This window comes from Mycteria americana, chromosome 26 (genome assembly GCF_035582795.1).
Source record: "Mycteria americana isolate JAX WOST 10 ecotype Jacksonville Zoo and Gardens chromosome 26, USCA_MyAme_1.0, whole genome shotgun sequence".
In the NCBI taxonomy this organism is placed as follows: Eukaryota; Metazoa; Chordata; class Aves; order Ciconiiformes; family Ciconiidae; genus Mycteria; species Mycteria americana.
In genome coordinates this window covers 1,756,995-1,772,522 of record NC_134390.1, presented here as the reverse complement: position 1 = coordinate 1,772,522, position 15,528 = coordinate 1,756,995, and the positions used below count along the sequence as shown (strand labels likewise).

Below are 15,528 nucleotides of genomic sequence, written 5' to 3'. Positions count from 1 at the left end.
GCTCACCCTACAGAACAAGTTACAATACCGGAGAACGTGCCTGGACCGGAGCTGTGACAGCGAGAACAAGAATCTTCAGACACCTGGGAAATTTGATCACTCAATTCTAAATGTATTTATGGAAAAATTCATTGGCTATTTCAATTTACTTGGTTAAGATAACAATTCAAAGTTAGTTAGGGTTGGTTTTTGTTTGTTTGTTTGTTTTTAAATAGAGGCTTTCCCAATATTAAGCAAATGATTTTAAAATACAGGAAAGGTTTACTGAAAATGAAATGTTTTCAGAAGAAACCACAGTAAAATTGCTACTCATCATTTGTAGGAAATAATGTGTCCAAGTATATTCTAAACCAGAAACACACAACCATTAATAGGTACCCGCATAGATGGTAGCTGGTGTTAGATTATAAAGTTAATTACATCCTCCCTGGTACTAAACTATATCTTAACATTCATGAATATTTAAAATAAATCTTCATAAAAACTCCACGGTTAGTTTTGGACAGCAGAGATTATCCAGTGTGACGTCTCAAATACCACCACAGTTTCTATTTCATCAGCTCGTGTGAAGCCTTATACAGTTGCTTTAGCCCTCCAGAGGACAAACCCCCTCACGTCTTGTTGGGAATCGCAAAGGTTTAAGAGTCCGTAACCTCTCCCACTGAATTCCAGTTCCAAATGAAACGTACCAGTCCTGAATCCTAACCAGAAATTGAATAAAGAGTATTTAATACTATACTAAAATCTTAAATAGAGGTAGGTCATGCTTAAAACTGCACCTAGTTCATCCTCGGCAAGTGAGCTCCGTTATAATTCTGATTTCAAAAGGTAAATGGCCTACTGCTGTGGGTACAAGACAACTCTGTCCAGCCACTGCCATGCGGGGAGCTCGGCTCTGCCCAGCTTCAGGTCTCCTATGTTCCTATATACAAGTGCCATAACATGTTTGCAAAAATACTTACGAGTTCTCCCTTTCACCAGGAAAAGTGCTAACCAATGTTTGCTTCCTTAAAAAGAAAAAAAGATCCTTTGGAGAAACCGCAGATGAAGAACTAAGCAAGCAATCAGGCATCAATATTTATTAACACAAGACAAAGGAAACACAATCAATGCGTTAATGGAACACTGTCCAGCCAGATGTTAAATTTAAAAATGTATATCTAATCTAATTTTAAATAAATAAAAACTTTATACATAATTACATAATGCTGTAGTCTGAATTTGACAATGGTAAATAGGTTGACAGAAATGAAAGAAAAATTGCATTTAGGGCTAAAATTTATCTCGTTTTTACAACCTTATTTTTAGCACAGTTAGTATGACACATCTTAATTACATTTATTTAAATCAGAAATGCAGTGCAAATTTTAATCAAACAGGATGTGAAATTACCTGTTCCCACAGATTTTGCTTAGGGAATATTCATAAACAGTAAGACATACAAAATATTTTAGTTCAAAGTGTTAAGAATTCCTGATTTTTGAGTTTCACTGCAGCTGTTAGCTTGGAATCTGATGGACAACAGTAGGAAATCATTTGCCTTCTGCAACTGGATAAGCTGCAAGGTCAAACTGGCGCGGAGCGTCTGCTTCTTGGGACCCACCACTTGATTCAGCAGTTACGGAAAAGCATCCAGCTCTGAACCTGAACATGCAACATCAGTGGCCCTGCCAATTTTCTGAAGGTAAGTACCTCCGTTTGTTCTCGCATGGAATGATACCAAGCCACCGTTGTAAAGCAAAACGGTCACATCTTTTGACAGCCCTCCCAAGACAACCAAATAATCATTTATCAGTTTGGAAGAACAAACCGACCCCGACCTCAAAGAGGCTAGCAATGAAAAATACTTAGCACTTAGTGCTGTACAGTTAGTTACCTCACAGGGATGTTGTAAGGATTAGATAATATCCTCATCTACAGATGAAGAAACGGAAGGAGTGAAATGACCTGTTGAAGGTCTTGTGGCAAGTCATTAGCAGAGCTGGAGTTAGAAATCGGGGTTTCCAGCTTCACAGCTCCGTATTTCCTCCTCTCCAGTACACTGCTTTTCACTGTGCCAAACACGGACAAAAGCATTCAATAAAGTCAAAACTGGCCAGCTGCTCTATGTCACTTACTGGCGATCAAGAATGGAATGTTAACTCATTCTATGGGCAGGACTGTAAACTTAACAGTTCTCCAACACAGGGAAATGTAACATGCCAGAATAAAGATTAAGAGTAAACGGTAAACTTGCAAGATAAAACCCCAAACCATAAGAAGCTATCGATATCTATTCAAATAAAAAACAAGGAAAACAACCTCCTCAAAATAATCCAGTATGTCATTCAAAAATGCCATTTCAGAAAGTCAATCTGCCACATACTGGGAATCTTTGATCAAGTTAATACATGCATTTTTTAATTTCTGAAAAATTGTGAGTAAAAATAAAAGACAATCCTAGAATTGTACTTAAAATCCACTTCAATGGACAAATAAAGTATTTGTGGACACAATTTATCTAAAGCTTTAATTTGAGTAAAAAAAAGGTCAAGACCCATCAGAATTTTTTTCTGAAATGGGCAACAATGAAGTGAAGCTGCACTGCAAGTCACTTTGCTATGCAAGAAAACATAAAAAAATGAAGCGATGCATAACATGTAATAACAAGACTTTGCTGGCTGAAAAGGGAGAACAACTTTTGTGCCCTCTACACCCTAAATAAGCTGCAGTACCAGCTGTCCTAGTCACAGTTACACCTCTCACTTTCCTCACTTTGGGGCCAATTTGTCAAAATTAAATATATTAAAGACTTCATGCACAGGTATTTTAGGATGCACATTAAGAAACCAGAGAGCGTCCCTACAGCTAACAGAATAACCTTTCACACCCAGGCAAGGCAGCAGCACAATACCATGAAAACTGCATGTGTGGGGTTGTCTTACTCCTGGGGTAGATATGGAAAAAGAAATGGTTCAAAAATGTGTACCCGTAAACTGGAGCGTTTGCAAAGAACTCTTAGGTCCTGACTTGCCATAATAACTTCCAGTTTCTAAATCTATTCCCCCACCAAATATTTTTCAAAAATATCATTCAGAATTTCTTATCTGAATTTTAATGCTCTTGTCTTTAGTGAAGAAGTAACAGAATGCATCAGGAGTTTTTCAAGGGCAAAACTGGGGTTTGCTTACAGATACACTGGGTTCTGCTCTGATAACTGCCACCGGATCTTCAGAGTTCATACTGTAAACCCTCTAAAAACTGCCTAAAAACTTTGAATGAGGTAATCTGGAACAGTTTAATAACAAGTTTATTTACACTGTATACCACATTTGACTCAAAAAAACCTGTTGCAGTATCTGCTATCAGCTCTCATTGCTTCCAAAATCATATTTTCTTAACACCCGTAGGAATTTAATTGTTCTTAAAAGATTATTAAGTATTAGATGAAAGAAAGGTAATTTTGAGTCAAAGTTTAAACACCGTCTCTCCCTCAGCCCGGTGTGCAATTGCTTCCTAACAGCAAGAGCTTATAGCCGCTACTCTGAGGCTTCTGTTTCTTCAGTGAGAAGTGACACAGTGTTTTGAAAGCTGGGATGTTAATTTTCATGAAGTTTTTTAATGATGTGTTTACCAGGATTGCTCTGTCTCATTTTTGTGCCTCCTCCTGTAACAGAAAAATTACATTCAACTTAAAACCCAGAGTTACCTAATTCTTTCTAGTGAATGCTTTGAGGAAAACTGGGTTGTTGCCTCCCAGTTTGCATTAAAGCCTATTTACAACATTTTTTGCTCTACCAGAGGGAACTGAATGGAATAATGGCTGAATCGCACAAACATGGAATTTACCAGTGTGTCTACCTAAAGGATTTTTTTTTTTTCCTTTAAACACAAGGTGTTGTAGAGGGTGGAGGCAGAGGCTGTCACTCAGGTGCATCATTTCAGTTAAGCACTTTGGACTTGCACTGCGATTTCTACCAAATTCCATGTTACTGTTTAAATTCAGCCTCTTTTAGAAAGATGTGCCTTAAAATCATAGGTTTCTACATGCTATGACACACTTCTGGCCAGCAATAAAAGACTACATACTGAAATAAGAAAACTTGTGAAAGATAATGTATCTCACATTAGTTGTCTAACCGAATGTAATTATGCTAAGGACCACAAAAGTTACTTGTCCTTAAAAATTTCTACCTTCAGCTGTCATCATTATCCAAGTTAATTTTCTATCTAAGTGAATTATGTATAATAATATTTACATATTTAAAATATAGGCAAAATTCTTTTTAAATTCAAGAAATATCTATATGAATAAGTAACTCTTAGATTCCGTAAGTTATTGATTTGGTCATGGCACAATTTTAAATAAGTTGTGTGATCCCATGGAATGAATAGCTACAGTACAGATGCAAAGTACATTATATAGTAGGGAACTGCAGACTTCTGATGACCCTTTTCTTAATAGTTTATTATCTTAACTAAATAAACCCTCCCCTTATAGAATCCTAAAACAGTATTAGATAAAAATACAAATATGTACAACATGAAAAAAAGTAACACTACTGTAAAGGCCTTAGGAATTTTGTAGCTCACACACTTGTCAACTTTGCATTTTCTATAAAGCTAATATTTCAGTAAACTGTTACAAATGTTTTCCATTGTCTACCACATTTCCTTTTGTCCGTTGGTAGTTAATGCGATCTTAATACCACAGGATGAGATGAAGGGAATATGGCAGCAATCTCAAACTTTATATCAAGTATTAGTAATTTTCACCAGCTTCATTTCTATAGCCACCCTTTGTCATTTAGTGGTCCCGCAAAGTTTCTGGACATCACTTCCCCCATACACGTTACATGTTGTAGGCTACATATATGGGGTCTAACTGATCGGCTAGAAAACTGTCGCGGAGATGCATTCGTTGTTTCTCTCCTCTGGAATTGATAGGAATAACTCCAGGATCCACTACCACCACCACTCCCACAATTAGGTAATGTTCTTCCAGGACCACATTTGTAACTAGAGGAACTAAATCCAGGGCTTCCTGTTCACAGCCACACAGCTCCACGACAACCACGAGCAAGTTGGTCCATGTGAATACAGCACTAAAAGTTAAAAAAAAACAAAACAAAACAAAACAAACCACAAAACAAAACAGAACACCCAGTTATTTTCACAAACACAAAGATCCAAAGTTTACAATTCTTTATCCTTAGATGGAGTTTACCACCTGCTTTGGGCTGCACTTCCAAGTGACCTAACTCCAAGAAGACCTAGTCCTGGCGTGTCAAAGATCAGTTCAAACACATCTCAATACTACCTAGCATGACACACAAACTAAATGCTGCTTTCACTGACTCAAATATAAATGGGTCTTTACACCACAAAGCAGGAAATCATCATTTCTATTTTGAATTAAGGCTCGTGAGAAAACATTGAGTCAGTCAGCCCAGTATTATTGTGATCTATAGATGGAAAATGAGGTGTGTGACTTGCTGATGGTAACACAAAAAAGTATCTGAATTTGCCTTATGTATTTTTTTCTATTAAATCCTGCATCTTTGCATAAACATTGATACATTTCAGCTAGGTTAGGATAAATTCATTTTTCACAGCTGTTTTACCATTCAGCAATGCTTCTGTGCGTTCGAGATACAGAAGTCTCAATATCAATTGGATGGTAACGTAGTCCCCTCAGTTCCAAAGTTTCATCCAGTGCTCCAACAACATACAGTGCATCATGGCGCTCTAGAGAGGAGAGATGGGAAATGAAGCGTATGCATACTATGAAAACAGAAAATGGCAGACAATAAATGGAAGTTAGTTAAAACTAAGTGTCTCTTGTATCCAGACACGTGGATCAGGACTTATTCGCTGCATAGTATGAAAGAAAACTCTTCATCTTCATTTAAAAGATAAAGACTAATTTCTGCCATACCTCCGCTAGCAGCGGTGAGCTCTGTCCGACGAACAAAACCAAGGTATCCAGTCCGAGCCCAAAGCGTCTGAGCAGCATCGCCAAAGCTCAGACGAGTGTTGAAATGATCAGCTTGAAGGGTTTCATTGTCATAGATAGTATAGTAGCCACTGGCTGTGTGTGGACTATTGACCCAAATCTGTACAGGAAGTGGAAAAACAGTCAGATCCACACACTACAAAACCAGAGCATCTGTTGAGTATTAAAATGAAGCAGGTAACAAACTGTGACAAGAAGGTTCTCTTTTTATCTAAGATTTTCCAGATCCAAAAATGTTTTGCATTTACTTCAAACCTCCAGATAGCCTGTAGAATCTTAAAAATGCGTCTTGCAGATCTACTCTCCTAATAACTGTAAGGTGAGGATTAACTGAGTAAATAAACTGCAGATTTTTATAACATGTGAAGTCCAAAAATTGATAATAATCTATCAACACAGATCAAATATACTGGTGTGTAATCAAGATAAGGAAAGTAAAATGTAAATTAGATTATTTGGAAGGCAGTTATGCAAGATTTAGAGTGGAATAAGCCTTCCTTTCTAGTAGGCTTTTTCTTTAAACTTGACAGTAAAATAACACACCCAAATTCTGAACACTCCAGCAAGAATTCAGCTTAAAAAGGCCTGCAAGTATTACCACTCACAAACTGTCACCCAGCAACTTACATAATCGAACAGAGAGAATATAGCTCAAGAAGCAGACAACAGGGGAAGCTACCCAAACAGCAAAATCTGCGCTTACCTCCCCAAGATGAGAATCTCCAAGAGGCCCTTTTGTCTCAGGATTAACAATGACTACTTTGACTCCAGGTAAAATCTAAAGATCGCAAGAGGGAATACATAATCCATATGTGAATTATCTTCATGTGCAACTAAAATACAAAGGCTGTTCATTTAGCTCTGAAAGGCATGCTTTCTCCCCCAGAAGTTACAAACAGGTATAAAACATGCTAGGCATGTACACTGAAGTACACTAGCAGTATGAATGTATTTCCTGACTCAAGAGCCACATAGGTAAGGGATTCTAGGCCTGTAACTGTTGCTAGACCTCGATTTTGAAGAATTCAATGTTAAAAACTACTGGGAAACATCTTTTTGTTAATCCATTTAAGGAAGGGAATAAGAGCTACAGTAAATCTCAAATGCATGCTGATTTCAAGGATACAGCAGCAGATGCTTTTGATATGGTTCATTTACTGTAAACAGAACCAATTCTCCCAATTGTTTCAGCAGAGCATGCTCCTAAATCAACAGATACTTTATCATAAATCAAACTAGCTTTCCAGAGAGACAGTGTCACCAACTATCACCTCTTCTCATGCCATGCCACAAGACTACCTTTCCTAGCTACACATCTACATCATAAGGAGCATAAAAATAAATGCGTGGTCATCAAATGCTGTGTGCCATGCCAGGTAATAACGTGAAATTACCTTCCCAGATTCTGAAAGTAGCAGGCTTTGTGGAGCTCCCCTTTCCACTAGACGTACTCTGAAGGTAAAGAAAACATTGTCAGGGAAAAACACAGCTGAAATCTACTGAGAGGTGTGATAGCTCAGTACCATTACAACATATTAAATAAGTTTAAGTAAACTTACTGTACCTGTCATGTCTCAAGGATTTCAGATCTACATACACCGTGGTGGGATCAGGTCCAGACGTTCCCTGAAGAGTTAACATTTTAAAAAAAAATGAATGTATTTACAGAAGTCAGGGTAACTTCTGCCTGAGCTCATAAACGTTTCCAGGGGTTGATTACTGGCAGCAAAATTCATATTCACGTTTCCCCACCTTTGCATTTGCACTAAGGGAGACACTTCAGTAAACCGGCTATTTTCTCTCGGTACCAACACCAGTGTGGGATGCATCTTTGGGGAGGGGGGAGCTGCTATGGAGACAGCTCTCAGCTATCGGCCCTGGGGCAACTAGTCATTGTTTACATGGAAAGAAACAGTTTTCTCATGTCATGTTTCAGTTGTTTTGAGCATCTGTGATATAAGCTGGGAGTTGAAAACAAGAGAAGCTGCTTAAAACTTGCGCCAGCTGTTCTCTACAAAGCAGATGTTGGGCTACACTAACAACGCAGAAGTGCATGCAGATTAGGAAGTTTGCTGATTCAGAATACAACAGAATCTGGAAATCTGGTGCCAGTGACAACATATGCACTAGAAAGCACTCGCGTTACCTGTAAACAGATAGCAACGTTGACTCTTGATCCAAAGGTGGTGCTCACAGCACGAGACGACAGGCCAATGTCTTTGAAGAGTTTGGAGAAGGAATGCGTGAGAGAAACTCGCGGCCGTTCCTCTGCAACTACCACACAAGTCCGGACACAGGACAGATTAATTCCTCGTGCCTGGAAAAGACACAAATGAGTGCAAAGGACTGTATGTGTTAATTACCTCTGCCAAACTGCAGCAAGATCTGTCCCCTCACAAGAAGTGACATTGGCTTTTACCCCTGGAAATTACTTGGGAAATGCAGGACAAACCCTGTTCTTGTGTTCAAATTATTTCCTCTTTTCAGCTTCTATTTGTAATTATAAAATGTGTCTGACCAGAGCCTAGAAATACTGCTAGAACAAAATACGCATTAACAGTGCTTCTTCCTCTGCTACAGAACGTGGAATGACGTGCTTCTACAGTGCTTTTCAGCTAAGATTACACCTGTTATTCACTATTTATATAGATGGAAACCAAACCAAGTGAGGATAAAGTCATTGACTGGGATCACACAGTCTTCAACAAAACTGGGACCAGAATCCATTATTATTTCTAGACATGATCATGAATGCACTGAACAGCACTAGCCAGTTGTTCGAACCTGTGCATTATTCTGGTGTTTAACTGGTGACACACCCCAAAGCAGACACCTTCTGCCACCAACAGAACAAGACTGGTCCTTAATCTCATAGATGGAGTACACTATTTCAGTAAACCCCATGCAAAAAGCCACCTCAAGCGTTTTACATAGCTATTTTTTTTCCTTCCTCTCATCTCCAAGGAGAAAACACCTCTATTTAGCAAATCGCCTAACATGTGTGCTTTGCATCATGTGCTGGTCTGAGCCTTCACTGCAGACTGTTACATAAGCAATTCTTCTGCATAGCATTCTGCTGTTGGCATCTTCTCTTTAGGGTTTGCCCAGCAGTCTCTGACACTCACTGGCAGCGTGCTACCTACACTGCAATACATACACCCTACTCAATTTCAATCCTTTTCATGTCCTGGGCCTGCAAACATTTTTTGTTGCTTTTGCTTTCCGAGCAAGCTGTGGACTGGAGACCTGTGCTACAGGAAAACTGTTGTATTTAACAATCGTATCGCTTTGCTTTACTACCACAGTTTCCTTAATTTATGTAACATAGCATTCAGGAAGCATTTCTTACCTTTAACATTTCAACTTGGTTTCCAAGTCCCTTTGTGCACAGTTCCATGACTGAATAGGAACAGAAAGTGTCCCTTATTTTATACTGGCTGACAGTAGATAACCAGAGAAAAAGATTGGATTCCAGCTCCATAGGAGGAATTAAAATTGACTGGTGTCCAGAATACACACTGTGAAGAACATTAAGGAAGAAAACATTTTTGTGTAGCATGTAGCTATCTTTAAATTAATATTTACTGTATTTTCATGTTATGTTCCTGCTATCTTTAAATTAATATTTACTGTATTTTCATGTTACGTTCCTGCTAGACCAAAAGCAGCTTGTGGGACTCTGCATCTGAGACAAACTGGTAATAGCTCCAATGCCCACCTTCTGTAGCAATATCATTTTAAAAATACAACTTACTGTACAAGAATAACAATTTATACACACACAAACGTGCACACACACTGTCAGAGTGAGGGAAGAGAACTGGCTCAACCACACAGTTTACAGCAAGAAAACTCCCTTACTGCAACATATAATCAAGGAAGAAAGGCAAGAGAAGCATTCTGGAGCCAGTAATATTTGGCAGCACAAATATGCATAATCAAGATAGGATAACATCTTGCTAATCTGCAGGAAAAGGGAACATGTTATTGTCAGTTCAAAGACAAATTCTCCCCTTACTGTAAATTAGTCATTTTGGTAATGTCAACGTATCTGCCTATAATTACAACAGATAAAGACATGGACTGCCATTTCCCATTTATAACGAGCCAAGAGTTAATCTTTTCCTTTTCCCCCCTCAAAAGTCATACCTGCAAAGGCACCAGAGCACAAAACCTAGTCCACAATAGGGGTCAAGACAAATTGCAATCTGCCGAGAGGAGTAGAGCTCACATTGAAGCTTGATTGCCCTGCAAAGGCCACTCACTGCTGCGTGGGACATCTGCAACACAAGACACAGAGAAACCGTGCTGAAATTCAAGGACATCAAAATAGGACTTCATCAAGACAGGTAGGTAAGAATAAAGATAGTTTATGGAGAAGAGTTAGAGGCACACCTATGTTTCTTCTTCCTTTATCTTCCATAGCAGAGGCAGAGCATTGCAGAAGCCTCTGAGCCACAGTATGCCAGAAATAGTGATACCAATAGCTATTGCTTAAAAGCTGTCGGCATCTCAGACTCCAAACACAGCTGACCATTAATGACAGTCTAAGGCTTTCATTTTTTAGTTTCTTATCCCCTTCTCTGTCAACTGCATTCCTGTTCTGCTCTTGGCGGGGGGAAAGCAGAAGCTCACAGTTATGCTACTGGCATTGCTCACTGCTCTCCTAACAGGCAGCTCTCCAGTGGGAGGCAGCAGCAGAATTCCTGTTGCCCACTGTAGGGACCTGTCTTCCTACATTGCACAACTAATTCTTCAGCGTAAGGTCACACTGCATTGTCTGCAGCGAATCCATAGCTTTATTGGAAGAAAAGCATGGTCTTTATTTAAACTACAAGAGCCAGCTTTGGTGGAGGTCGAGGGTAGAGGTGGTTCAGAATATCAGCCAAAGACAAGATGCCAAACCCCCCGTCTTCTATAACCATTTTACCATACCTTTACTCCTGTAAGCATGCCTGTTGTGGAAACACTAAAATCTAGATATGCTAGCATTTCAGGCGTAGGTGGCTTATAGATCTGAGACAGCCGCTTCCTGGGCAAGTCATCTGTACAAGAAAGGAACAAACATAGTTAATTTTTGATGAAAGGAGAACACAACTTTCAAAAAGCCCAAGATGGATGATAAAACTTTCTATTCATTCTCTTTCCAAAAGACAGAGACTAGTAAATGACAAGACTCTTGCCAAAAGTTCCCATGTAGAAAATTATTTATTCTCAGGAAAAGGGAGAAAAGACCAACTCGCTCTCGTCTTAAGGAAATTAACAGTTGTCTGCAACATGGCTTTTCAGTAAAATTATTTTCCATGCATAGCTCAACAAATGCAGAAGAGATGTCAGTAAACAAGGTCAGACCTAACTTATGTCTTGGACTGTTTTTCTAACTATTCAAACAAATTCTTAAGATCCATCCAGTTACCATCTGAAATGGAGGAAAGTCCCTTTGGAAATCAATGGTAATGCCTACACAGAACTTCAAAAAGTCTTTCAGCCCATGGACCGCACCTGTGTCAATGATAGTTGGCCAGGTTTTCACATCTACAGCAGCAGCTGCCTCTCTGGATTTCAGTAGTCTCATTAAGGTCTGGGTTGTGAGAATACAGGCAGCTTTGCTGACCTAAAAAGATAAATACTTACTAAAAAAAAAGACAAAAGCATGTCCCAGTGGCACTGTCATTACAAGATTTGACGTTCAGAGAGTGTATTTTACCATCTGTAGCCAGCTTCCCCTAGCAAACTTGCATTAATTTCTTTGGCTTTTGCAACACTGCTCTTACTCTTCCTTTACTGAAACCCCAAACGCAGACTAAAATGCAGATAACCACGCCAGGACCTTTAGAACGGGCGAGAACATTACACAGTCTGCATCTAGCTTTTCCCCATGGTTATAATGGGGAGGCATCCTTTCCTGGTTACTGGGCTTGGAAAGTAACTAATAGCAGGATCTGCACTTGCCCAGCAGTAAGGAGTGTGAATGTGAAATTTTAAGTGCTAACATCACGTTAGTATCTCTCAGAAACCACCTGTTTCATAGCAATTTGTCTTGCCACATAAGGAGAGGTGGTTCTCTCTTGCATTTTATGAGTGATAACACTGTCCTTCAGTTATAAGATGTGCTTCAATCCCTGCTGTCATGTAAACAGCATGGGAGTTTGGACAGCTGCGTAACCGCTCGAGTCTGAGAGGCCGAAGCAAGAGTGCTCCAGCCATGCGCTCAGCTACAGACCCATTACTCACTTCCACGATCATTCGCACAGTGGGCAGAGTAGCAGTGAGGCTCTGAGCATGAGGTGGTCTCACGGTCACAGGGATGCAGCCAGCATACAAACAGCCATAGAACGCGGTGATTAGCTCAATGCCTGCAAGGACACGATAGGCTGTAGTGTAGGACACTGGTGGATGGACACCCTGGTGACACCAGCCTTTCCCCTGGGTACTTTTTCTCCAAGCATCGGTTACAACTTCCGTTAGAAGAAAGTACACACACTAGTCACTTCCACAGCACAGATGTGCAACATAAACAGTTCAAATACGGAGGGCAGCGCAACAAGGAGGCTAAGAAAGCTTGGGATAGGGAACTGGGAAAGTAGAGAAGACTGCCCACACAGAAAACTGTATCCATCTTACAGGAAAAGAATGTTCCAAGTGTCAAATGACTCAGAAGTCAGTCAGGACAAAAGAGAATTGTCTGGCAGGGCAAGAAGTACACACACCAGAGAGCACCTCTCACTAGCAGTGAGCGTCTTGCACACGCCAAGTGATTAAGCTGTGTGCTACCAGCCACAGCAGGCAGACTGCGCTTCCCACTGTTCCCAGCCTACTGCTGTAGAAAAGGCACCCAACAGTCTCAGATGAAGTGCCCACTTTCTGCACAGCCGAAGGTGATGGCACCAGTCTCTACCAGAAGCCACCCTGCAATTTCTCATAGCAAACTACATGCTTTCCCTGGATGAAAAGCTGCCAACTGGCAATGTGACTTCAGACAAACAAGATCTGAATAGACCAGGAGCTGAGGAGTCTCTGGTAGGGCAGCTAGCACAATTCTGCAGCACATGCAGTGCGGTCACAAGTTTCTAATAACTTTGCAGTGAACATATCATACCAGAGGATCTTTGGTAACCACAGAAGGCTTTGAAGTTTTTATTCTAAACATCATGACACAGCAAGATCTAGCCAGGAGTGAGGAGGTACAAATTGGCTTTTCCAAAACTCTAGAGAATAGAAGTTTGAGTCCTGATCCTGCAAGACATTAGGACAGCCCTCTCTGGAGTCAAAACTAGATCAGCGAGTTATGCAGTCCCTAAGGTATCGCTGCATATTCAATTCTCTCTCCTATATTTCCAGATCTCAATGAAATTTCAAAGAAAGACCATGCTGCATTTCCACAGTGGGATGCAGTCCTTATTAAAACTTGCTTACCAGGAGGATAAAGAAGCACCACATTGTCTCCTGCATTGAGATGTCCTTTGTCACACAGAACTGATGCAATTCTCTCAGCCTTTTTGTGCAACTGAAGGCAGGTGGCTGTGCACACAGTGGTTCCCTTGAAAAGAAACAAAAATGCTCTAAACAAGGCCTGGCACAACATGTGTGTCAGTAAAATAGCTGCTGGGAAAAAAAAAACAAACCCAAACACAAACCCAAAACTTGCTTGCTAGTGTCAGTCTATAGCTACTAGTTATCTATACCTATAGGCTGCTGGCATTCAATGAGCCACTTATCCACTACAATACCAAAACGATAGAGATGGAGTTAGATCTGCTCTAGAAAATTCTACCTTCCAGGGAGTCAGTTCAGGTCTTCTTGCACCAGAACCTTGCCAGAATATACTCAACAGGGATACACCATTAAATGATACAGGAACCAGTGGGACCTACAAACACGCTCAGTTTTAAAATGAAGCATCGAACCATGACAGTCATTTAGATGAAGTGACCTATAGGTTCAAAGGTTCAAATTTTCAGTTACAAATCTATGGGCAAAATCTGATACAAGAGACTAAATAGAGGACACTGGAGTGGGCAAAAGATTTTAAACACAGTCTCAAACTTGCACTGAATAACATGCTGTGGACCTTAAAAAACCAACAACTCAGCACTGACTGTACCTTGGCATTTAATAAAAGGAAGAGTGGGTGGTCAGGAGTTGCTTGAGCTCTCCACTGTAATACCTCTGTCAGGAACTGGTGCTGAAACAAAGAGGCAGTAATTAAATCCTAGTGCTTCTACTTCAGAGGCAGTACTTAAGTCCACTTCACATTGCTGCTTTGCGTTCAGCTGTAGGGTAAATTCTTTTCCCATTCTCTAGCTGTAACAAACACCGATTTACCTTTTTAACTAAATCATTGTCTTCTATTTGGCCAAGATCTCTTCCAGAGGCTTGAGCAATACGCTTCCCAGCAACCAGGTTCCCCACCATCACAGAGGCAGGGCCAACACCTGTTGGTAAAGAACAGCCGCATGAAATCTGGACTTTTAATGCAAATGGGAAGGAGCTGGCCTAGAACTGCAATCTGCAGGACAGCAAAGGTACAAAGATCCTCTGTAGGATCCCACTGCTCCTGGGCATGGGTGCAAGAAGAGAAGTAATGAAGCCTCACTGATGGAGTTCAGAAGGCATTGCTAGTGTCCTATTCATCAGTAGAGAGAATCCCAACGAGTTCCAACGGTAGGAATCAAAATTCCTGACTGACACATGCGCAGAGAGGCCTCAAACATGCCCCAGCCACAGGCCACAAGACAAGCTCTGGTCCCCACCAAGTAGGACACAGAGTCAGAGGCATCACACAGCTTCCTAGGTCTGAGATTGTGAACTTGAGTTTACTAACATTAAACGAAAGGAGCTCGTGTTACCTGGTTGTTTCTGCCTGGGTTTTGGCAAGTTCGTCACACACGTGTGCGGGCACATGAGGATGTTGCACGGATGCAGAGAGCCCTCCAGAAAGTGCTGTTTAGTTTGAGAGATATGGATCCCTCCCAATGGAGTTTTTGGCAATGTATTGGCTGGCACAAGAGCAAGGCAATATACACCCACTTGGTGAATGCTGTCAATTGCCTAGAGAAAGGAAAGATGGTCACTTGAATTCTTGGTACTATTGGAGACAGTCTGCTATTACTGGCTGCACTGACATACTGCAAGACAAATCCCTGCATTTATACGGCACTGGGGAGCAAGTCAGTCACTATCATTCTGTTTCACCTCTGTAACATCAGCGAGCCCTATGGTAAGAGTTAGGTGCTTGTTAGCATCCCTGCCTTTATAGTTCATTTAATGTACAAGAAACCCATTTTAAAATCTTTCATGACCAAAATCCCAAAATATACACAGTTGCTTGATGAATCATATGATTTTGATCTTCATATTTTATCCATCTGTCTCCTCTGAACCATCACAATCTGTTCCTTTTGCCCACCTCAGCATTCAGGCATCTAATATATTATTCAGACCACCAGGTACTTCCCTGATTTTTCTCCCCAGTTTGCGTACTTCACGACCTGAAACATCATTCCCAAGAATGATGTACATGCAATGCGGGC

The 15,528-nt window shown here is 40.5% G+C and overlaps 1 protein-coding gene across 2 annotated transcripts in view; it reads right to left on the bottom strand.

The window, feature by feature from the left end:
- Positions 1-1,064: 1,064 nt before the first annotated feature.
- Positions 1,065-15,528, bottom strand: part of DIP2B (disco interacting protein 2 homolog B) — a 70,128-nt gene continuing 55,664 nt past the window's right edge. For both annotated transcript variants that reach the window (XM_075525551.1, XM_075525552.1), the window contains exons 23-38: positions 14,845-15,046; positions 14,321-14,430; positions 14,100-14,180; positions 13,412-13,535; positions 12,230-12,351; positions 11,498-11,609; positions 10,931-11,040; positions 10,145-10,275; positions 9,345-9,513; positions 8,142-8,312; positions 7,560-7,621; positions 7,390-7,447; positions 6,699-6,773; positions 5,918-6,095; positions 5,604-5,727; positions 1,065-5,084 (exon numbers count right to left, since the gene is read on the bottom strand). In XM_075525551.1, the coding sequence (XP_075381666.1) occupies positions 4,832-5,084; positions 5,604-5,727; positions 5,918-6,095; positions 6,699-6,773; positions 7,390-7,447; positions 7,560-7,621; positions 8,142-8,312; positions 9,345-9,513; positions 10,145-10,275; positions 10,931-11,040; positions 11,498-11,609; positions 12,230-12,351; positions 13,412-13,535; positions 14,100-14,180; positions 14,321-14,430; positions 14,845-15,046 (2,082 nt within the window). In that variant the 3' untranslated portion in view covers positions 1,065-4,831. The remainder of the gene's footprint in view (positions 5,085-5,603; positions 5,728-5,917; positions 6,096-6,698; positions 6,774-7,389; positions 7,448-7,559; positions 7,622-8,141; positions 8,313-9,344; positions 9,514-10,144; positions 10,276-10,930; positions 11,041-11,497; positions 11,610-12,229; positions 12,352-13,411; positions 13,536-14,099; positions 14,181-14,320; positions 14,431-14,844; positions 15,047-15,528) is intronic.